This window comes from Colletotrichum abscissum, assembly GCF_030869225.1.
Source record: "Colletotrichum abscissum strain IMI 504890 chromosome Unknown Scaffold_9.1, whole genome shotgun sequence".
In the NCBI taxonomy this organism is placed as follows: domain Eukaryota; kingdom Fungi; phylum Ascomycota; class Sordariomycetes; order Glomerellales; family Glomerellaceae; genus Colletotrichum; species Colletotrichum abscissum.
In genome coordinates this window covers 1,261,315-1,283,567 of record NW_026850536.1, presented here as the reverse complement: position 1 = coordinate 1,283,567, position 22,253 = coordinate 1,261,315, and the positions used below count along the sequence as shown (strand labels likewise).

Below are 22,253 nucleotides of genomic sequence, written 5' to 3'. Positions count from 1 at the left end.
TCAAATGGAAAAAGATTGAATACGAAAATCATGTACGTTTGATACTGTTTGCCTTGAATGTTATTCTTTCAAGTTCCTCCTGGAGTGCCTGGTGGTGTTGGTCGATAACACTAGACATGCGTCCCTTGGTGACGGGGAAAGATATCGAACAGGTGGTTGCATCGGGACAAGACGGTGTAGACGGCAACGAGTTATGCCTGGCCGCCGAAGGGTGCCAGTGGCGCAACCTCTTGATAAGAGGATCGACGTGTTCGCGGACGTGCGTCAGGACCAAGTGCGCGGCAACAAGTCGCTGCGCCTCATTATCCAGACAGTAACTTCCGACGAACGAGGTGGTGATGGCTATGCGCCCAAAGAGCGAAAACTGTGATTGGTCCATATCTTGGGACGAACCGTCGTCACCAAGGATCGCCGCGTACCAGCCCAGGGCCTTGTAAACGGCCAGGTACACCAAAACAAGCACTTCTTGTCGCATGAAACAGCGGCAGTCGAGGAGATTGTTGAGCCTGCGGAGGATCTCCCGGTTGTGCGATAAGACGGTGCCCATCTCGCGGGGGGTGTCGTCGAGGAGGCGCTCAAGGTGGGACGTGCACGTCGGGTCCTTGACGGCAGTGAGGCAACCTTGCGCGAGGACATGAAAGTCGGAGACAATTTCCAGGACCTCCATGGTGCAGTCGTGGATCTTGCTGTGACGAGAGAGACCGTCGTCTGAGTACGTGCTGGAGCTGCTGCGAGCTGAGTCGACTGTGCCGGAACGTCTCAGTGATGCATCCATGGACTGTTGCATTTTGTGATCCACAGGCTGGTCGAAAAAGGAAGTTCTGTCGTATTCCTGTGTCATAGGAGTCGGCATCGCCGCAGATGAGTGTTTTGTCGAAGCAGCAGACAAGTCGTTCAGAGTCATTGGAACCCCAAAGTCCGCAGTGGCGTCAAAGCAAAGACTCTGGTCCAAGAGATTGTCAGAATCCGAGGTGCCTTCCAGCAGCCACATCATCTCATCCTGGAGGTCGGTGTGGTGTTCCGAAGGCTGCTCTGACATACGGCGTTCTTGTTGCTGCTGCTGTTGTGAGATCTGAGAAACGGTCGAGGCATTGGACATGGCCAGGGCTGGGCCATCTCTCATGACAAGTGATATCGTTGCCTGGGTATCCGACAACGAGCTTGGCGAGGCGAGAACGCGAGGGCGCTCACCAGTCCGCATTGACATGCTGTAAGCACACTCGAGACCCTTTGTCTCGCAGCGTTGGCATTTTGGGCGCTGTTTACCGCAACGAATCTTTTGAGAGCTGCAGGCGTTGCAGGACTTGCGGACCTTTCTTCTCTTGCGGTTAAAAACAAGGGAGATATCTTCTCTGGGTGCTTGCGTCGACATTGCCTTGTGCAACAAGCTTAGGAATGAAGATCCGGTCTTCTTGAATTAAGGCTGCACACTAAGCTTAATGGTTGTCTCCCAAGCAGAGAAGTCTTAGCCGGCAGTTCTTGGAGATATATGGATGTCCAAGACGAGAAAGTAAGTTGTGAACCGCAGATGCTTAATGTCTCTTTAACAGGCAAGAACGGGTGTGTATGATGAGCTTAGATAGGGAAAGGACAGAGCTAAAGAAGCAGAGAACGCGAGTTCATCGTCATTACACATTTAGTCTTCTGCTGAAGTTGGCGAGTATACCGAGCTTAAGTAGAGTATCTCCCTAATACTGCATCGCGACGGAGGTCTTCGTCTCGAGTCAAGTCCTTGCTCGGATGGAAAGTTAGTTAGACGTAAGTTTGCGAGACGTCGGAAGCCAGCGGGGCGATAGCCTTTGCCAAAAGCCATCACTGAAGCCGGTAGCAATTTAATAGATAACCCAGCGTTTTGGACGATCGAGGAGATCGAGATTGTATTCAACTGACAAGTGCTCAGGTCCTCGCGGGGTTGTTTATTTCCAGCCTCCCAAACGAAGCATCATGAAGCTCTTCTCACGGACTCTCTTCGCGAGAATATCTGCCAAGCATCAAGAAGCATTCTGGTGCCCACAAGCACCCGTAAGTCTATCCCCGCCCCCGGACAACTGGAGTACTCCGTCTTGGGTCGGGCCAATTTCGTTTCCTCTGTAATGAGCTATAATGAGCAAGGCTGATATAGGGTGCCCCGTTGTATTATGGAAGGTGCCGACATGTTGGAACCAGACCCCCCGAGGGTGTGGCGGGTGTAGGATCGACTGGGCTGACTTCTCAATTAGGGAACCAGTGACAACGGGGAGAGAGCCATTCGCCCAGTCTTTCTCCTCTCAAGTGAGTTCCCGGTGTTCCGTCCTGTCGAACCTAATTGTCCGAGTGTTCCGCTACTGTGGGACCAATTGGGCCAGAGCTTCGTGTCGGCAGGGCCAAATGAATCAGTGCAGAAAGAGGGGTTGGTTCTCTTTTTAGAGTTCTCAGCTGATGTGCCTAGTCCCCAACGCCGCGACAGCGGTACCGCCCACCTGTGGCATTCAGCATTCTCGCTCGAACGTGTGGAGGAGGAGGTGTCCAACAAGCTACTACTTATTATTGAGTCCGGCGGGCAAGTTTCAGATCAAACTGGACCAGTCAGAGGCCTCATCGCGGATCCCAGTAAGGCACAAGGTAAACTACCACCCTGTCACTTAATCGGGTTATAAGGCGTGTCCGGGTAAAGTTGAAAAAAAACATAACATGCTCGCCGTACCTGGTTACGTATAATTGGAGAGGACATTGAAACGAGCACAAATACCCGATAATCGAGATTTACTAGTGATAATCGGCCATCCACGCTGCTCAGGCCTCTATGATCCCTCGCATTTTGCAACCGGAAGCACCTGTCAACTGGACTGGATGAAGCGGCTGAAGCCATAAGTGCTCATTGTCGGGGCTGATGAGGCTCAACCAAGGAATTCCCCTTAATGAAGGTGCGAGTGATATTGTGGATGTTTTGCTATACCCAAGGATCTCGGCTCCTGAGCTCCAGCTTTTTCGAACTTGGCTTTTCCGTCAAAGGTCTTGTCTTTGACTCGGCTCCGGCTTGGCACATTGGCGTCGTGTCCCGCGGGCCCTTCTTTCGGTGAATTAGACTTTTGACAGCAGAGTGCAGTGGGCTTTTGCCAAAGAGCACAATCCCTACATGAATCCCCGTTCTTCTTGTGGCATCATTGCGGCCCATGTCTGTAGCTGCTGCTCGTCCTCAAACTCAATTCCCATGGGGAATGATGACCAACGCCACTAATTCTAGAACCGTCGTTGTTTCCCTCGTCAAATTAAGGTCTTGGTAGAACTTTTGTCGGACTCTGAGGTAACCGTGCCGTGGTTCGCACGCACCTTCTACTTGTAATAGCTTGATGGTCAGTATTGGGTGATTCAATGACCAAAGATGAATGTGTTTGGGGTTTCAGATTTTCCAATCTTCTTCGCAAGCTGCTCTTCGCCAGTTCGTCGCTGAACTTGAGCCGAGGTGCGTCACCGTGATTCAAGCTCATCGAGCCGGACAGCTCCGTCTGGAACCCCCAAAGAGTTTCACACAGCGCTACCACTTTGAAAGTCAGTATTAGATCTCGATCAGCTTCCTCTCGTTCTCTCAAGCAACTCTAAATCAGCAGTCTTTGACACCTGAAAGGCTCCTATCGCAAAGCGACAAATGCATCACGTTTTACGCGGAATTGAGGATCCCCTCGTGTTTCCACTCATCCCAGTGTAACCTTGGACTGGCATATTTCTCGTCACATTAGTGTACAATCATAATGCAGGCGCTATGGAAGTGGGGGCTCTGGAGCCACGGGCGGTAGTGTGTCACAAGTCCGCAGGCCGCGGCCCTGCGAGCACGTCCCCCAGAAGATCTACGAAATAAGGGTCACTCGAAGTCTTCAAGCAGGGGTTCAAGGCGATGATTGCGGGCGGGGGAAGGGCAGTGCTGCACGGGGAAAGTCCCCTTGTATTGAAGTGCCGTCACGCTCTTATCCGGTCTATTTCTATACCCTGCTTGATTATCTTTAGGACGATAGCACTGACTGTTGATCTCCGTTCGTACCCGGATGGGCAGTAGCGATAGTTGTGGAACCGTCTGGTTGTTGCGCCCTGGGAACCACCGTTTGTGACCGGCGGCAGATAAAGGTCGGTCTTTTTTCTTGGGCTGATGTTTTCTGTCTTGGCGATGGAGCGAACCGGTGCACCGGGTTCACTGACGAGCCTATGCCTGGGCAATTATTGGCAATTGCGTCTTCCCTGTGCCGACAGTTTGGACACGCCTACGTAACACCTCACGACTTAGCCGCTGCAGCCAATGGTGGCTCTAGTCTGTGAAGATCATGAGTTTCACAGCAGCACCTGGCAAAGCATCCACCTCGGCTTATTGAGCACCACCAAGCTTCCGACAACGTTAATCGCTTCCAGGGCTCTCATCCTCGGAGATGCTCAGGCTCCAGGTAGGAAGAAAGAGAGGGGAAAGCAGAGAAAGGCCCGCAAGGCGTGCTCAGAGAAATCCGGAGTATTCCTCCGAGTCCATCGCTCGAGTCACGGATAAGTGGGTTCGTATCAATTTCGCATCCGTATCCCTGTCTCTCTAGAGCTACCTCGCCAACGCAAACCTGCAGGAGTCGTCTAAGCGATCCAAAGATTACGGAACCCAGAAGACAGAACCATTTCCGAAATACGCCTCAGTGTTCCACGAGAATCTCGCGACTAAGTTGCTCCTGTTTAATTCACTTGAGATGTCGTCCAAATCCCGAATTCCTGTTGACGTCCCATCGGCTGCAAGGGCCCAACAAAAGTATGATCGACAGTCAAGCAACGGCATGACACGTGTCGCAGCCAGTGAACGGTGATGAGATGAAATGAGTTTTGCCGCTGTCAGTTATTCTGCCAACGTATACCATTATCTCGGGCCTGCGGTAATCCGTGACCATCCAATACGTCGAATGAATTAAGCCTAATTACCTTATGATATACCAGAACATACCATTTGTCATTTCTGTACGGAGTATACGGCAAGCTTTTCGCTGTACGTGACATTGGACGAAGCCTGGCATTCGACGCTAACGTAACAGTAGCACCATTTCAACTCTAAGCGCGGGAACACTTACTAGTTTAAAAATGTTCTGCATGTGGTAAAATGATTGCGGACTTCTAGTATTCCAAACCCTGTCGATGTTTCAATCACCTGCACCGTGATTTATCAGCCAAGGCTTCGGTGCACATAGAGGATCAAGCTTGCGTACTTCACGTGGGCGGCCCGTGTCCGATGGGATACGCTGTCCCGAAAGCGAAGTAGTGGCCATAATAGGTAATTGGCATTTTGTCTCAACCAGGTGATCATAGCTGGAGCCGAAAAAGGCCCGTACATACGGATTTCAAGAAGCTTAAACCACTGCCGGAGCCGCGTTCCCACTCCACGGGCTTCACAAGCCACTGAAAGCCACCGACGGGGAACTAGTTCGGGGTTTTCTAGCTTACCTTATTGTTCATATTCTATTGTCAATATCGGAAGCTTTGTAGGCGATCTCGATCGCTCACTTAATGTTTGTATTCAGCGGTTTCGAACAGCTAGGGTATCCGTTGCTCTCCTCCTGTCTAAGTGCTAAGTGATGGTTCACTTTGTAAGTCTGGGTTAAACTAGTTTCAACAATTTCATTAATATTATCATTAGCTTCTCAAGTTCAGCCACAATACCTAACGGGCTTTATCACACTAGTTTCGATGGCTCTATTGGAAGGTGCCAACGCTGATTGCTGTAACCAAGAGCCAGTGCTACACTTGCAGCGGGTGATCATAATCCTAATAAGGATGACGGGCGGATACATTGCCGCAAAGTTGCCATAACTTATTAGACTTTGTCAATAGCGAGTAATTCGAGCGGGGCAGAGGCGAGTTTTGCCTTCCTCGCCCTATGCCTTGACAACCGTCTTAGCCGGCAACGGTATTGTGCCATTGGTCAGCTATGTCGGAGTAAAAGTGGAACCCGCAGGTCGTCAAACTCACCCGAGTCAGCGAACCGCGAAAACCGGCAAGTGGAGACAACAAGAACAGCCCGGGACCGAAGACGCTTTCCCCGGCCACCGGCGATTCAATAGTTGAGGTGGAGAACACGATAAGCCCCCCCGCCAAATTTTGCAACCCACGGAGACATTTTGGAGTCCGCGGGCAAGGGTCGCGGGGATCTTTCGCATCCTTCGAGAAAACACCATTGCCAACCTAACCACCCGCGAGGGGGTTCTATCATTCTTCTTTCGTGAAAAGGCTCTTTGTCTGTCAAGGTTTCCCCAGTCGCTGTCACAATGCCGGCGGCAAAAATGGCGGCATTGTTCCCTGTCCCTCTCTATGTGAGAGCAAGCATCGTCGCATCATGCGTTGCCATGCTGTTTGGGTATGTCCAACAAAGCTCCTGCGCCCGTCGGCGCGGGGGTCTGTCTCTTCTACTTTGCTTCACTCTACTCTACATACACCTTGCCATGCTCTGCATAGTAGTAGCTCGCTTTCGTCTTTTGTCATAGTTTTTAGGCCCAGATCCCGGACGAACCACCCCCCTAGCTGACATGCATGCTGATCAATCTATCAAGCCTCGATACAGGAAGCATTGGCCCCGTTACGACCATGCCGTCCTTCCGTCACACCTTTGGCGACTTCTCCCCCACAATGCACGGCGTAATCGTCTCGTCCGTCCTCATCCCTGGCGCCCTGTCAGCTCTGGTATCCGGCGCCATGGCAGACCGTTTTGGGCACGTCCTCCTCTTCTCTCTGGGCGCCTTCGTCTACGGCTGCGGCGCTGGGATCGAGTGCGCTTCGCCTGTCCTAGGTGTCTTCATCTTGGGTCGTCTCATCAAAGGCGTCGGCGAGGGCATGTTTCTAAGCAACGTTTACGTTCAAGTGTCGGAAATCTCGCCTGCCCGGGTCCGGGGTATCATCACTGCTCTGCCGCAGTTTTCCATCGTCACTGGTATTGTCATCGGCTACTTCATGTGTTATGCCACCGCCCGTATCGAGATTTCATCCCTGGCATGGCGCCTGCCGCTGGCTGTAGCTTCATTTCTGGGATTTGCTCTTTCGAGCACGTACTGGATCGTCCCACCGTCACCCAGATGGCTTCTCGGAAAAGGAAGAGTTGAAGAAGCCCGAGGCGTGCTGGACCGTCTTGGCCTGGACCAAAGTGAGCGTGAGGAACTGCTGGAGCAATCCCTGTCCCAGGCACAAGAGCAGAAACCCGACGTTACACTCCTGGAAACCTTACGACAACTGTTCACCGACTTCAAGGAAGCCTTTTCTGCACCCTTTCGGAGCAGGACCATCTTTGGCTGTTTCTTGCTGGGAATGCAACAGTGGAGCGGTATTGATGGTATTCTCTACTATGCACCCATTCTTTTCACACAAGCTGGACTGAGCGGTGAAGAGGCTACATTTCTCGCATCCGGCGTCTCAGCTCTGGTGATCCTGGCAGCCACTATACCGGCAACATTCTTAGCAGACAGATGGGGACGCCGGACATCAAGTCTGCTCGGTGGCGTTCTCATCACCGCTTTGATGCTACTGATGGGCTCGCTATTTGCGGCTGGTGAGGTTCACGCCGAGACGGGTGCCGGAAAGTGGGTGGTCATCGTATCCATCTACCTCTTCGCCATCGTATACAGCGTCACTTGGGCCATTGGCTTTCGCACCTTCATGGTGGAAAGCTTGCCGTCAAGGACTCGCAGTAGTGCCTCCAGCCTTGCACAGAGCTCGAACTGGGTATGTTTGTAGTTCGGTGGCACTTTCCCTTCGTACCTTAGTCCATGTAATCCCGGATTATACTGACATGCAATATTGCAGCTTGCAAACTATGTCGTTGCGCTAATTACTCCGGTATTACTGTCAAAGTCAACCTTTGGAGCTTACTTTCTCTTCGCCGGATGCTCCTTTGTTTGCACAGTCGTGGTAGCTCTTGTCATGGTCGAGACCCGAGGGCACAGCCTTGAGGCTATCGAGAAGAGATACACCGAGAATAAAGCCTTGGCTACCGGCAGATGGAAAATGGAAGGTCTCAGGCCAAGACGTGTCAGAACCGCGGTGTAATATCGTGCGGCTCACCAGGCACACTTTGTCAGACTTTCTACCAAAGATCGTCGGGATGACGGTGCGCCAAGGGCACTTTTACGGCGGCGTCAGGCACTAGAGTTGATTATGCCCCGATACTTGGAAAGGAATGACATGGATGGCTTGACGTATGTAGATGGATCATGGATATGATACTAGACCCATGATGTGAGGCTGGAATGACTCTACTAGACACAGACGGGCTGAGATAGACATACACTCGGATAGATACAGACTGGGATGGATACAAAGTAGAATAGATCCCATACAGCATAGAAATGGTTGGAGCCTTAGGCACGTTATTCAGACATCCATTGTATGCATATAGATGGAATAACATAGACTGACTACGTGGAGTCACCCTCTCTACCCCGATATCTGTGCATCTGTCCAAGACGGATCGGCACCTACGAGAAAAGGCTTGTTACTTTCCTTTGGCCTTGGCATTTGTCACCGTCTTATAAAATGAATCTGTGGTGCCGGCTATCCGGAGAGATATGACGCGTCAGTACAACCTAACAACGGTCGGGGAAGTAAAATTCATTAGGCTACTGTAAGATCCAATTTTATACACGAAGTTGGGCCAGCAGCACGTAAAGACATTGAATGAATGTCCTACCACCTTGTGGTGCCACCTCTGTGGGGATTACTGAACAATCACAACTTAGGTCTTACTTTCTATCAACTCGGAGGTACTTCTCCAAGTGCCCGGCGGACGACTTCCTATTTGACCATTCGTAAATTCCATTGGCGAGTACCGTTTTAACCTTTTGGCTAGTTCTATCCAGCACAACCTAGGGACCTAAACCCGGTTTCATTTCGGCGATGGCGAGCAGATCATTGGCAACTTTAAAAAGAGACATCACGTCAATTCAACGGATGGAAATAAGCTTGCTGGGACTGTACCACTGCTCACTCTTGTATTCCACAGGCCTAATTATACTTGATCTTTTTCCAATCATTACTTCGTTTGTCTCGTCAAAATTTACCTCCGCTTTTCGTACAATCCGGTGACCCCTAGACCGCTTCTTCGGACTCCGTCTGCATCATGCGACTCACGAGAGATGTATACTCGTAGCCGTATCCCGCGTTTGTGCCCTTGGCTTACTAGCCTCGAACAAGAGCATCGTCCCACAAACTTCCCACCTAACATCTTCAAAGACCTCCCATCAACGGCCCCACAAAGCCCTCCACGTCGTCCTCGGTATTCCCAAATACACCCAGTAAGTTGTGCCAAAACATGAGATGCTTCCCCATCAGGTTGTGCTTCACGCCCCGTCCCAAGATCGTCATCCCGAATATCGTGCCGCCCGGCGCCAGCAGATGCCGCAAGCGCATTAAAGCCTCGGCCTTATTCGACGGCGGACCAGGCACGCAATGCAGCAGCATCATGACGGAAATCGCGTCAAAGTCTCCCCCGCCAAGGTCCTTGCAGCATAGGCCCGTTCCCAGGGGGTCTAGAAAGTCGGCGACAGAGGTCTCGCAGGTCGTCTCGGGATGCGCGTCTAGCGTTCGTTCTCTAGCTGCTTCCAGGGCCGCGGGGTTGAGGTCGGCGAGGTAGACCTCGGACCCGGCTGGTATGGGTGCATGCTTGAGAAAGTATCCCGTGCCGACGCCGATATCCAGTATCCGACAGGGTGAGAAGGCGTTGGTATCTGATGTTCTGCGGAGGCTGGGCGACTGTGAACGGGCCGAGGCGCTGGAGACATGCCTGTTGAAGAACTCCCGCATGCGTCTTGATGTGATACGCCATGCTTTCGGGCAGTAGAAGCCGAGGACGACCGGGTCATAGATGTAGCGAAGGAGTATGGGCATGTAGATTGCGGCACCGGCCGCCGTGTTCGGCTTTGCTGTTGCTGCCATGCTTGCAAACTTTTCAATATCTGAGGATTGAAGAGAGCATGGTGAGTCCGGTTGTGTTATTGTGCTGGCGATCATCGTGGTCTAATATCTCCTGCGCCTTTCCTTGTGTGTGTGAGACAGGCCAAGGCTCTAGTTCAAGAATGGAAACTTGGCGACCCTTTTTGTGTTGAGAGCTGAAAAGAATTAGCTGCGTGGTGCTAGTCGACTTTCGTGCCTTTCGTACGTATGGGAAAAGGAAGCGGCGTTATGCGGACTTCTGATTCAGTGGTTCGACTCGTCCCAAACTCCCGGGTCACCCTTGGATCATTATATCCGCCCTCGAACTCGTCAGCATGGTGACCACATGCTCTGACATATCTGACATGCATGCTTGCGGGGTGATGTGACAGGTTGTGTGGCAACGACTCATATTCAACCCAAGACGAGAAAAAGGGACAGTCGTATCTCCTGGCGCGTCTATTTACTCCATTCGCCAGCAACTGCCCCAGTTGCGGTTGATGTCGCGAGACCAACAGACCAACCGCGGTCGGGGCGTCTCCGCGATAGCCAAGAATCAATACCCCCGAGCTGCGACGGGTGCGTCATCCGTGCTCCGGGGCCATCCGCGATGCCACAAGCTTCGCATCGGACCGCCGAGGGTTCTCGGAACCCTATGCGATTCGTCAGTTTCGAGGCGCGGGGAGCTGCGATGAAGGAGGTTCGCAAGGGCCGAGAGATGGGATGACTTTTCGACTCGTGTCGAAACACACCGTGTATGGCTCCAGCGCTCTATCTCCGTCTGAGCATGGACTTCGGCCGTTCCATTTTCTTCCCTCCCCGGGTTGTCAGCTTGGATCAGAAGCATCTTCGGACCACGCCCCGATGACATGCAGCAGGCCTAATGGCAGGTCAGTGTTCTGTTCTTTTTCAGCGTTCGGGGAGAATTTCTCTCTTGTCAGATCGGTTGAGCCGCGAGTGTTAAGGCTTGGCTTTGTGAACTAGGCCAACTATGGACTGAGAACCGAAAGACCAGGAGTTCGAGCACCTTAAGTATATTTACTGAGGCTGTTCGTGATCTGTTCTTGACCTGGGATCCAATCGGATTGACAGCAGAGAATGCGAGAGAATAAAGGACTCGTAGGTTTCCACGATCACATGAGATCGTCATAGCTCGGACGACTACATGTAGTCAACGCGCAGATCGACCCTGCGATAGCCGCGTGGCCAACGGCGCATTGGGAGCGGCAATGAATATGACGCAGATTGAGATACGGCCAGAACGGAACTCGCAGCTATCATTGCCGGGGGGCTCGAACTCAGTCTCGCCTTCGATAAGGTACGTCGCGGTGAGAACATACAGGAAACAATGGGAGTCGCTATTAGTATCTAATTCCACCGGTTCCGGAAAAGATTGATGCTTTTACTCATTTTCTCCGTGCCTTGAAAGTCTTCAGAGGATTGACTTTTCTCGTTCCCACCTTCTTGCCTTTGCCGGGCTTGCTCTTATTCCTCCTCTGCTTGCCACCAATCTTTCGGAACGGCACCATACCGATGTCATTCTTTGTGAGTGACTCCTTGCCTTCCTTCGGCAACAGGTATTCAGGAACGTGCCGCAGGTGAGGCTGCTGTCTGGCTGTTCTCAACTCTCCGTCGTGTCTGAGGTGCTGCAACTCTGTTGGGTTCTCCTCAAAGTATCTATGATTGATTAGCTGATTAGCAAGGTTCAAGTCAAATCCCGCATTGGGCATGAGAAGCCTAGGCTGAACAAACATACCTCTTCAGCTTCTCGCTCTTGAGAATCTCCTGCTTCAATTCTCTCATACGCGCCTCACGAACTGCAACCTTGGTGACTGCCCTCAGGGCGTCATCCAGACGATACCTGAATGCATCCAGATGCTCCTTCTTGAAGTTGTAAGGCTTCACCTCCTTGCCTAGCTTCGCTTGTTGCTTCTTAATCCTGGCCAGGATCTTCTCGTCGTTCTCTGCGGTTTCTATGCTCGTGGGGACGTGCTTGCGGTACAACTCTTGAGGAACGTAGAATGACAGTGCCATGCCTGTCCGACCAGCGCGCGCTGTGCGGCCAATCCGATGTGTGTATGATGATGCTGATGTCGGCAGGTCGAAATTGACCACGGCTGCCACATTCTTGAAGTCGATACCCCGGGAAACGCCAAACTCAGCGTCTCGCTTCGACTTGCGCTTCTTCTTGGAGTCCTTCTCCTTCTTCGCCTCTGATCCCTCTCCTTCTTCGGCATCCCTCTCCTCGGCGCCCATTGCGCTCTTCTCGTCGGACGCAATGATGATTTCGTAGACTCCACGGTTGAACTCCTCCAGCACGTGCGCTCTCGATGTGACGGGCAACTCCGAGTTCAGAATACAGCTGCGGACCTGGAACTGCTCGAGGAACAGCTTCAGGCGATATGAACGGTCGACGTCGTTTACGAAGATGAGACATTTGCCCTTGACAAGCTTCAGCTTAAAGATGATGAATGCCAACAGGAACTTCTCATCCTCTCCACAGCTGACAACGAATTGTGACAGATTGTCGTTCTCTGTCTCCTCCTCGTCAAGATCCAAGATGGTTGGCTTGCGTCCGAAAATTCCTCCAAGAGTAGTGACATCTGTAGACAACGTCGCGCTCATCAGCAAGAGCTGAACACCCTTGGGAAGCTTTCGGGCAATGTTCTCGAGGTCTTCATCGTAGCCGTATGACAGGATGAGGTCAGCCTCGTCGAGAACCAAGCACGCGAGATTATCGAGCGACATCGCATCGGAGGTGATGTTGCGCCATGCGGTAGCGGGTGTAGAGACTACGATATCGGGGAAGTTTGAAAGGAGGGAACGCTGAACCGCATCAGAAATCTTGTCGACGAGCTTGACTGCGTGGATGTCTTTTGCGCAGTATGCTGAGAACTGTTCGATCGCTTTGAGAACTTGGTCGGCAAGCTCACGGGTAGGGACGAGGATCAGGGCGGTGGTAGCAGGCGAAGAATCGGCCTAGAGTTTATATCGGTTAGCAAGGTTCAGTTATTCCATTGTCAAAACTGCTACGTACAGCTTTACGCTTCAGGATGCTCGATAGCACAGGCAGAACGTATGCAGCCGTCTTTCCGGAACCTGTGGGCGCCTTCGCGGCGACATCTTTGCCGTCCAAGGCCAATGGAATTGCCCTCTGTTGCACCGGGGTAGGGTCCTTGAAGCTCTCGGCAGCGACAGCCTGTACCAATCGAGTGTCGAGGCCCAGATCAGAGAAAGATAGTTCGGATGTAGAGGTTTCCGTCTTTGCGCGCTTCTCGCTCTCGGGCGCGGTCGCAGTCTCGTCGGCCTTTCTCTTCATCGTGGATATTGTTGTGTTGGAAAAGTATGATGTTCAAAGGAACCTACAGCAAAAGTCCGCGACGCAGGCAATCCTGCCCAGATAAAAAAAAAAATCCAGATTGCGGCGGGGTGGGTCCTTGCTTATCTTATCAGGCGCGTTAGCGTGGAAAATGGCTTATGTAAGGCAGGCTTTTTTTGGTGCGGGTACGTTCCTCTAGACTTAGCTCGCGCTTTAGCATCTCGGGGTTGTCACACTATCACTTACCTCTCTACTTAATCCTATTAGAATTTGTTATTCTCTTTCATCACCTACTTTTCACTCTAACTCAATAATATCGGGAGGATCTCAGTGTCTGCGGTACTCCAAGATGACAGTGTCTACGACTCCTCCTCACAACTTGGCCGCCAGTTACTTAGTGGATTGCTCTCAGTCCAAAGGAGCCCGACAAAACTTGGCGTATTACCTGCATATTTAGGACATTTAGCGGTTCAATGACCAATAGGATCCTTGCTATGCACCCATTCCAAAGTCCCACTGACTGGCATGGTGTCAGCTGTTCGTGGCCGGGATGCTGGACCACGCTCACTTCACAACTTCATGCTTCCCGTGCCTTCTGTAAGGCAATCACTTCAACGTCTCGTCGACTAAGATATTGGGAGGACGTACGCCGCAATCATGTCCCTCTGCCAGATCTGTTCAACGCTCAACATTGAGCAGCTAGATGCCACAGATGTCCGCTTTCACCCCAGCCTGAAGGCCCTCCAGCAGAGTGCCGATGCGGAATGTCCCTTCTGCAAGCTATGCTATACCCGCGTCATGGATGACATTCATCATAGCGTCACGGACGCCCTTCTCAATGATCAGATACCATCAGGCTACGAGGAAGAGACATTTGTTCCGAGCATCTGGCTCCATGGCGAGGTGAGGCAAGGCAACCGCGGCGTCGGCCACCAGCTCCCGGGATGTGCCATATGGATCTCGTGCGGCAGAATGCATCCTGATGTCGGTATGGAAGAGACCAATCGCCCCGGGATGCCATTTGCCTCGCGTTTGTCTCTTTTCGCGTAAGACCTCCAAGTTCAAAGTTCTTTTAGTCCTTATTCTTGGGCCAGGACTTGGCACATTGCATGAGAACTGAACATTTGCAGAAGCCGTAAAACGCCAGCAGCCCGCAGATTCGTCGAACGATACATAATTGCGGACCATGATCCTAATCTCTACATAGACCTAGCAGGTTGGCGTTTGAAAAAGTGCAAAGACTCTCACAAGCTCTGTACACCGAGGTCCTCGGAGATGCCAACTCGCGTCATTGAGGTTGGCCGCATCGGCGAAAAGCCGAGACTGATAGTCACGAGTGGCCTTAGGGAGCCATACATTGCTCTTTCCTATTGCTGGGGGCCCGGTAAAGATACGTTCACCCTAACGCATAAGACCAAAGATGAGCTTCTGGATGGCGTCACAGAAGAGAAGCTTACCCAGACTCATCGAGAGTCCATTCGATTCGCACGCACGCTCGGCATTGCGTATCTCTGGATCGACGCCCTTTGCATCATACAGGGCGATGCCGATGACTGGGCTTTCGAATCGCAACGGATGGCACACGTCTATGGCAACGCGGCTTTGACCATAATTGCCGGTCGTTCAGACGACGCGCGCAACGGCTTTCTCGCAAATGGACTTGATCAAAAAGTCCCTCCATGCACCTTGCCGCTGAGCCCAGACACCAAAGACACAATCGGCGTCTGTCTTCCGAGATCTACCCTCATCGGGCCAGTGTCCACGCGCGGGTGGTGTTTTCAGGAAGAAAAGCTCTCAACGCGGGCTATCATATTCGGCCAGGAACAGACCATCTACCAATGCCGAGAGGAAAAGAACTGGGAAGACGGCCAAGTCGATTTCCAAGACCTCAAGCCCACTTTCCTGACTCCTGGTTTCTCCAGGGGCGTCCCCCATTCCGCAGCTGATAAGGAGACCACCCTCTCAATGTGGTACGACTTCGTCGACTCGTTCACAATGAGAGCTCTATCGAACCCCCATGACGTGTTCGCCGCCATCGCATCCATCGCGATTCTTGCGAAAGACGTGCTCAAGTCTCGCTATCTCGCGGGCATCTGGGAAGACGATCTGGTCAGAGGCTTGCTGTGGAAACCACGTAACCAAGTGCATGCGTTCTTCAACACCTCAGTGACGCGTCCGAAACCAACTCCATTTGCCCCAGCGCCGGTGATTCGCGCGCCGTCATGGTCCTGGGCGTCTGTAGAAGGTCCGCTTCGTCGCATTTACAATCCGAGAAAATCGAAACTCTTCCAGGACAGCAACTACGTCAAGATAAAACCCACGTTGGGAACCAGGTGGACAGCCGCAGAGGACTGTGATGTGACTGTCCTTCACATGCCGTCTTGTACGCTGCAAATCTTGGGGCGCACGGACAAGGCGACTCTGATCAAGACGGGCGTTGTCGAGTGGTTTGAGGCGGATAAGACAAGAAAGCGATGGCTACCTTACAAAAAGATGCTGCCCCACTCAGTCTTGCTCGTCTCGAACGGGCAAAAACCAGATACGACAGGCAACGGAGACAACGTCGTTGCTGTGGGGTGCTTTGATGTGCCAGAGGAAGCAGCGCAGTTCGAAGAGGTATGGGGTCTTCGGCTGATTGACAAAGAGGGGTTGATCATTGTCCCGCACGAGGGCAAGTGGAAGCGGGCTGGGTGGTTCTGTTTGAGAGATGAATCTTGGCTTGAGAAGAAGCCCGAGGTTGAGATAGATCTCGTCTGATTCGGGATGATCTAAGGCAAGCCATGCCGCGGCTTATATTTCACGGAAGAACTTGTCTCAGGGCGCAGCCGTACTGGCCCTCATGATCACTTGCTGTCTCTTCTTTGCCTCTACCGAAGCCTTACGAGGGCTGTCTGCTTCGAACACTTCATCCAGCTCTTCCAGTGTGAAACCCTTGGTCTCAACAAAGAAGAAGTACATGAAAACCATTTCGAAACTGTCCCAGGCCACGAAGAAGACATAGAACCAGTACCCAATCTGTTAGGGATTGATTGCATCAGTACACCAGCACAGCATATCCCATCATGTCAGTATGTGGAGATGTACTCACATTCGAGAGCGCAATAGGCCCAACAAAAGTGTTGAGGAATCCCGCCGCACCTGCCGTAAGCTTGAAAGTCCCCATCGCCTTGGCACGCATCTTGTTGCTGACAACCTCGGCCGGGTAGATGGGCTGCATCGGCGTGAAGCCCGTGGCGAAGATGGCACCAAAGACAAAGATGAAGACGATGCTGACAGTGGACGCCATCTTATTGCCGTAGTCTGTGTAGGCTGCCGAGCAGCCGGCGACTAGGGCTAGACAGACTGTCATACCTGCGGTGGTGGAAATGAGCATCTTGCGGCGACCGACAACGTCATGAAGACGGGAGCCCGCGGTCGAAAAAACCCAGCCAATGACGGAGTAGACGATATTGAGTATCAGTTTCGTGTTCGTATCGGTGATGCCGACGCCCGCAAGCATGATGGGCAGGTAGTACGAGACTAGCATGTGTCAGTTGCTTCAGGAGACAAAAAGCCTGTTGCATCAGAGAACTCACTGATGTTGTTTCCACTGAACTGCCCAAACCAAGAAAACGCTACATTGAGCATAAGTCTGTACCTGCTAGACCGGCTCTCGACGAGGACCCTCAAGTCGAAGAGATCTTTCCACGAAGGTACGTGGGCTGGATCAAGCGAGTTGATCATTTCCTTCATCTGCAGGTCTACGAGAGGATGCTCGAGGTCCCCGTTGGTATGATAGGTTGCGATGATATGTTTTGCCTCGTCATGTCTGTCCTTGGCGACGAGCCTGTCGTAGGGTCAGTCAAAACTTCGAGGTCGTGGTTGAGGGACAACTGACCATCGAGGAGATTCGGGGAAGAACTTGATCAAGACACACACAAGCCCAGGGCACACCATCTGAAGCCATAACGGTATTCTCCAATCCAAGTCTCCGCGATCACTCAGGTAGCGGTGGCACGCGTATACTGCCGATGTTGCCAATATTGAGCCCTACATGAAAAGGGTGACGGTTAGCACAAGCCTCAACAACTCATTTCAAGTCTCAGCCTCCCACTCCAGTCCCTCTCTTTATTGTTGAATTGTCACGTACCACGTTGTAAAAGGTGTTGTAGAGGCCTGCGACAGTGCCACGATATCGAGCAGGCGCGATCTCGACCAAGTAAAGGGGTGCAGACGTGTGAGCACAGGTAGCAAAGAACGACAAGATGAAGCGACCGCCAATAAACATGGGCAGACTCGTTGATAGTGCCGTTATTATTGCCCCGATGCAAACGCCTAAACAGCCGAAGAAGATGTGCCAGGTTCGACCGTACCAATCTGCCATCCAGATGAAGAGGGCACCACACATTTGACCGACCTTGACCCAATATTAGCAACCTTATTTCAATAAGCTCTGCCACCGAATTGTACCTGAAAGATGGCGAACACGATGCCAGTGCTTGCGTTGCCCTTTGCAGGAAGCCCAAAGTACTCCGTGTAATTGGGTAATGCGTTGATGGACCCTAGAAGAGCGCTGTCGTATCCTACGTCGAATTAGCCATTGAAAGTACAGTACGAGAGCGGAACTTCTCTACCATTCATGGTCGAACAGAAGAACAACACTGTGGCAAGGAGGTATAGCCTGATGTATCCGGGTCCTCGCGGGTCGGGTTTGTTTGTTGCCATGATCGTAGCATAGGTATCAACACCGGTGTCGGCATCGTCCGAGTGTTTGAGGAAGGGGCCGTCCTTGGCGTTGTCCCTATCCATCGTGCAAGCAATGAATGGGGATGTCTTTCCGTGAGGCTCGAAGGGCACTGGAGCCTATCCGCCGAATAATGCGAGATGTCACACTAGATCGTGGGAAACGATAACCCCAGGCTGTTCAGCCCACGAGATCCCAGGGACGGGAGGGGGTGGAGGAAGGAAGTTGACGATCTTGAAAGAGAGATCTAACAGCAAGTCGCTATCCGGCTGATCAAATGTCACAACATGGACTGCATATGACACTGATTGTAGCCGCAATCTGGCAACGACAGTGCCCCGGATTTAAACCAACCCCGGAAAGCATCGACGCTGGGTCCACGCGGGGATATAAATTGTCGGGGAAATACTGGGTCTGTGGCACCATTCTCCTTGTTCCCTGCTGGGCTAGGCAAGTGTGGCATGGATCGTAACGGACAATGTTCCAAAATAGCTCCCGGTATTGAGGAGAAAGTATTAGCTAGGCCTACTTACGTGTCTTTTATCCGGCATGTAGAGTACAGATTGAGATCTCGTGCTGTGTGCTAATATGATCAGTCTAAGTCTGAAGTTGCGCACGGGCCTTCGCGATGGTCAACTCCGTCGCTGTTAGTCGCACGTTGTTGACACTCATTGCAGGCCCTGGACTCTTCTAACCTTTCCAACGTTTGTTGAAAAGAGCGAATATTGGCAATGTCAGAGGATAGTGCAACTATCAATGAATCGCAACCGACGAGACGCTCATCAGTGGCTTCTGGCACTCATCTGGACTCTTCATATTAACCTAAAGTCAGTGCGTACATGACTTGCTGCGAACGCGAGTCGCTCATGAACCAACAATGCCATTGCCGATCTCTGATCATGGACTATTCAATTTCCCAGGCTAATGGGACAGCCCCTTCATCAAGTCAGAGTTTACAATGTCTTTTTGAATGATGTCATAGAGGGATATGTTGAAGCCCCTGTTATTCAACGCCCCATTACGTCTCACCATGTGGATCGCACCTTGTAAGTGCTGCTGCGTCGAAGCAACATCACCCACCAAGATCTGTCAGTTGTCGAAGTTTAGTTGAATGAATTCGAAATACTCATGCAAATAGCATAGTTGTACTGGCTCATCTCATCTTGTGCCAGGAAAACAGCTATTGTGATGATCGAATCAGTAATCGGTGACCGCATTTTCAGGCATGAAATAATAACATCCATGAGCAGCCGCGCACAGGCGACTTCGTCCTGTAAGGCGAGTTGTCTATAGTGTGGTTTCTGTTGCGGAAAACAATGCGACAAACGCCGGCTAATTACGAGGAAGGGGCCATTTAGAGCGCTGCTGCTGGTTGCGGCCAGCTGAATGAATTGATGGTTAAGACTCTTTGTGCAGCCATCCAGAAAACCACTTCGGGTTGGCTCATAATTCGAACATGGCACGACGTTTTGCACGTCTTTGAAGCCAATGTTAGTTGTCTAGAGGCTGACTTTCGATCATTCGTTGGCAGGGTTCAAGCAGAGGACTCGGAATTTCAAATCATCTGAAATAGATTCGCGGTTCTCAACTACAATAGTCTAGAAGGAAGTCTTCAACCGAACTAAAGCGCTTCGCAAAGCTAGCAAAGGAGTCTTCCCTGGAAAACCTCAGAGACTTAATCAGAGTAGAATCAGCAGCGACTTGGACGTCGGTTGATCTGACAGCTTGATACTGAAGATTTCGCTGTCGCCTTGCTCTTGCGTGTGCCGTCGTGGCTGCATGAGAATCAGCTCGACGTTGTGACTCAGCTGACGCAACATTCGAGTTGTTCTGTTCATGCACATAGATGAACTGGATATGGCCTCTTTCGACTGACATGATAGCGATTGTTTTGACAGTCTTACGAAAGGCATGGCTGAGATCTTGCGGGGACAGTTCTTGGGGATGTAGATACCCTCTTTCACGGGTTGCCCGCAGATTCGTATCATTTGTCAGCCGTTGTAGGACATAATCCGCAAATACGCGAAGCAGTATTTGTAATCGGATGGCTTACCTTGAATTCTTCAGCACAACCAGAGCAGCAGTAGCAGAGGTTCATGCGGCTCATCTGTCCAGGTCAGCAACTAATGCTGCCAAGACTTGCTGCTTCCAGATTGGGAAACCAACTGCCGGGAACCAGCTCAAGGCGTCAATGTACACTACAAGGTTTCTTATTGGCTTCGATATCTTTCAACTGCACTTCCGTGGCAACTGTTCCTACCTTTGGATCCTACCGTGCTGCCAATGACCCTGCCAAGGCATGCTCTTTCTCAACAAAGCATAGTCCGGGTTTGGACCTAAGCGACGGGTCAGTTCAAAATGCTTCTCATGAATTCCCACTTGATTTTGAGAAGTATATAATGCAGGCGTTGATGCGAGAACACAAGTTTATTCCCAGTATCATTCAGAAAGAAAAAGAGAAAGTATCCCAGTCTCTCTCGAACTTCACGCCTTTCGCATCTTTCTTCGCAATGTCTAGCCTCAAAACCAGAATTCCGAAAGGCTCCTGGGTGCTTGTCACCGCTGCCACCGGCCACATAGCAGTGCATACGACCAGACAACCCCTTGAACATGGTTTCGGGGTCCGCGGAACCGTTCGAGATCTAAACAGAGCTACATAGCTCACCCAAGACGTTTTTAGTCCCTTTGCTGACCGAGGTGATCTTGAACTCGTACAAGTCCCGGACCTCGGCGCCCAACATGCCTTTGACGGGGCGATCAAAGGAGTATCGGCAGTCGCTCACATAGCCTCGATTCTTTCCTTCTCCGACAGTCCCCAGGATGTAATACCTCCGGTCGTCGACAGTATGGTCTCGATTCTCGAGGCTGCGCCTCGCGAGCCGTCCGTCAAGTCGATTGTCTACACTAGCTCTATTGTCGCCGCCGTTGACCTGAGTCCCGGGGTCACCGCACATGCAGGACCGGACGCCTAGAACGACCACGCAGTCAAGACTGCTTGGGCTCCGCCTCCGCACGCCCCTGATCACTGGCACATAGTCTACCAAGCCAGCAAGGTCGAGGCCGAGAAGGCCTTGTGGGCCTTTGTCAAGAAGAACAAGCCTCACTATACCGTCAACGCCGTCAGTCCGGCGACTGTCTTGGGCGAGGCTCTTTGCCAGAGACATCTGGTGTCTCCATAACCCTGGGTGAAGAACCTTGATGATGGAAACGAAGAGGTTGGAGCTCTGTTTCAGGCCAGTAAGTCCTCCTTCAATACACACCCATCCTTTTCAGCGACTGATAGCAATGTGCAAACACAGTCATCCATATTGATGTGAAGGATGTTGCTTTGCTCCATGTTGCCGCGGTATTGGATCCCGATTGCAACGGAGCACGACTACAAGCATGGGGTGAACACTGCAACATGAATGCAATCCTTGCCATCTTGCGGAGGCTTCACCCGGAGAAAGAGTCTATGAATGACTTCCCAAACCAGACCGAACTTAGGATCACCGCTGAATACGACCAACTGATTGAATTGCTCCGCAAGTGGGGAGGCCAGAATGGATGGACTCCGCTAAAGAACAGTGTCATTGAGGAGATGGAAGGGGCTCTCAAGTGGTTTCCCTGAGTCTCCGACTGATCATTACCTAATGCCAACGATTGAGTAATTAGATGAGACAAATCTACAGATTCAAGCTCTCAGAGTGCTCGTGTATGGTTGAAATCCGAGGGTGAATCCTCAATTATCACCTGGATGTCTGTGGCAAAAGTCATTCGCTTACAGCCAACACCTCACTCGTAATCACATAGGTTATCTACGTTCTGTTGATCTCTTTTCTAAACTCGCAACTTCCCTGAGTTGTCTAACAGTCCTCCACCATGACCATTGCCTGCCTTGGTTTCGAAACACTACGATACCATAGAAAGCTTCGTCTTATGAAAATTTTGTTGCGTTGTTTGTGAACCAAGCTTGCAGTGGGTATGGAACGGCGCGCGTGACCTCGAAAAAATGTTGAGATCTTCATTATGTCTGGCAACTGAAGAAAGACCCATTCAGTGGCAATGCTATTTGGGGGTCCCGAATCGCAAGGTCAGAGGGTGCGGTAGAAGTCAACACCGCTTCTCATCACCCCTTCCACTGTTTCTGAGCGCATGGTTACCCGAACAAGCCTCAGACGAGTCATTGAAAGAGGTAGTGACTAACGCGGGAAGCCCGATTCCGCAGCAACTTGATGCTAAGCCTGTTCACTTGACAACTCACGATTGTTGTCTCGGTCTCGTGAGTTTGTCTGAGAGTTGGTTATAGCATACGTAGATAGTTGC

General features: G+C 51.5%; 8 protein-coding genes across 8 annotated transcripts; 3 read left to right on the top strand and 5 right to left on the bottom strand.

Annotated features, from left to right (window-relative positions):
- Positions 1-28: 28 nt before the first annotated feature.
- On the bottom strand, positions 29-1,372 carry CABS01_04908 (zinc finger transcription factor; the record flags this gene model as incomplete). The annotated part of the gene is made up of 1 exon (XM_060538278.1): positions 29-1,372. One exon carries the CDS (start codon positions 1,370-1,372, stop codon positions 29-31), a length of 1,344 nt encoding a protein of 447 aa, XP_060389940.1.
- Positions 1,373-6,257: 4,885 nt separating this feature from the next.
- CABS01_04907 (uncharacterized protein) lies at positions 6,258-8,025 on the top strand (the record flags this gene model as incomplete). The annotated part of the gene is made up of 3 exons (XM_060538277.1): positions 6,258-6,346; positions 6,540-7,701; positions 7,783-8,025. The coding sequence occupies 3 exons, from the start codon at positions 6,258-6,260 to the stop codon at positions 8,023-8,025; spliced, it is 1,494 nt and encodes a 497-aa protein (XP_060389939.1).
- Positions 8,026-9,201: 1,176 nt separating this feature from the next.
- CABS01_04906 (methyltransferase) lies at positions 9,202-9,984 on the bottom strand (the record flags this gene model as incomplete). The annotated part of the gene is made up of 1 exon (XM_060538276.1): positions 9,202-9,984. The coding sequence occupies one exon, from the start codon at positions 9,982-9,984 to the stop codon at positions 9,202-9,204; it is 783 nt and encodes a 260-aa protein (XP_060389938.1).
- Positions 9,985-11,312: 1,328 nt separating this feature from the next.
- On the bottom strand, positions 11,313-13,225 carry CABS01_04905 (ATP-dependent RNA helicase DBP9; the record flags this gene model as incomplete). The annotated part of the gene is made up of 3 exons (XM_060538275.1): positions 11,313-11,583; positions 11,663-12,885; positions 12,944-13,225. 3 exons carry the CDS (start codon positions 13,223-13,225, stop codon positions 11,313-11,315), a joined length of 1,776 nt encoding a protein of 591 aa, XP_060389937.1.
- A 657-nt stretch (positions 13,226-13,882) lies between these two features.
- On the top strand, positions 13,883-15,982 carry CABS01_04904 (heterokaryon incompatibility protein; the record flags this gene model as incomplete). Its single annotated transcript, XM_060538274.1, has 2 exons — positions 13,883-14,271; positions 14,356-15,982. 2 exons carry the CDS (start codon positions 13,883-13,885, stop codon positions 15,980-15,982), a joined length of 2,016 nt encoding a protein of 671 aa, XP_060389936.1.
- Positions 15,983-16,039: 57 nt separating this feature from the next.
- CABS01_04903 (lactose permease) lies at positions 16,040-18,013 on the bottom strand (the record flags this gene model as incomplete). Its single annotated transcript, XM_060538273.1, has 7 exons — positions 16,040-16,240; positions 16,314-16,744; positions 16,801-17,051; positions 17,103-17,254; positions 17,355-17,621; positions 17,675-17,787; positions 17,839-18,013. 7 exons carry the CDS (start codon positions 18,011-18,013, stop codon positions 16,040-16,042), a joined length of 1,590 nt encoding a protein of 529 aa, XP_060389935.1.
- Positions 18,014-20,590: 2,577 nt separating this feature from the next.
- On the bottom strand, positions 20,591-21,112 carry CABS01_04902 (uncharacterized protein; the record flags this gene model as incomplete). The annotated part of the gene is made up of 1 exon (XM_060538272.1): positions 20,591-21,112. One exon carries the CDS (start codon positions 21,110-21,112, stop codon positions 20,591-20,593), a length of 522 nt encoding a protein of 173 aa, XP_060389934.1.
- On the top strand, positions 20,795-21,558 carry CABS01_04901 (uncharacterized protein; the record flags this gene model as incomplete). The annotated part of the gene is made up of 4 exons (XM_060538271.1): positions 20,795-20,872; positions 20,921-21,067; positions 21,140-21,185; positions 21,248-21,558. 4 exons carry the CDS (start codon positions 20,795-20,797, stop codon positions 21,556-21,558), a joined length of 582 nt encoding a protein of 193 aa, XP_060389933.1.
- Positions 21,559-22,253: the final 695 nt, after the last annotated feature.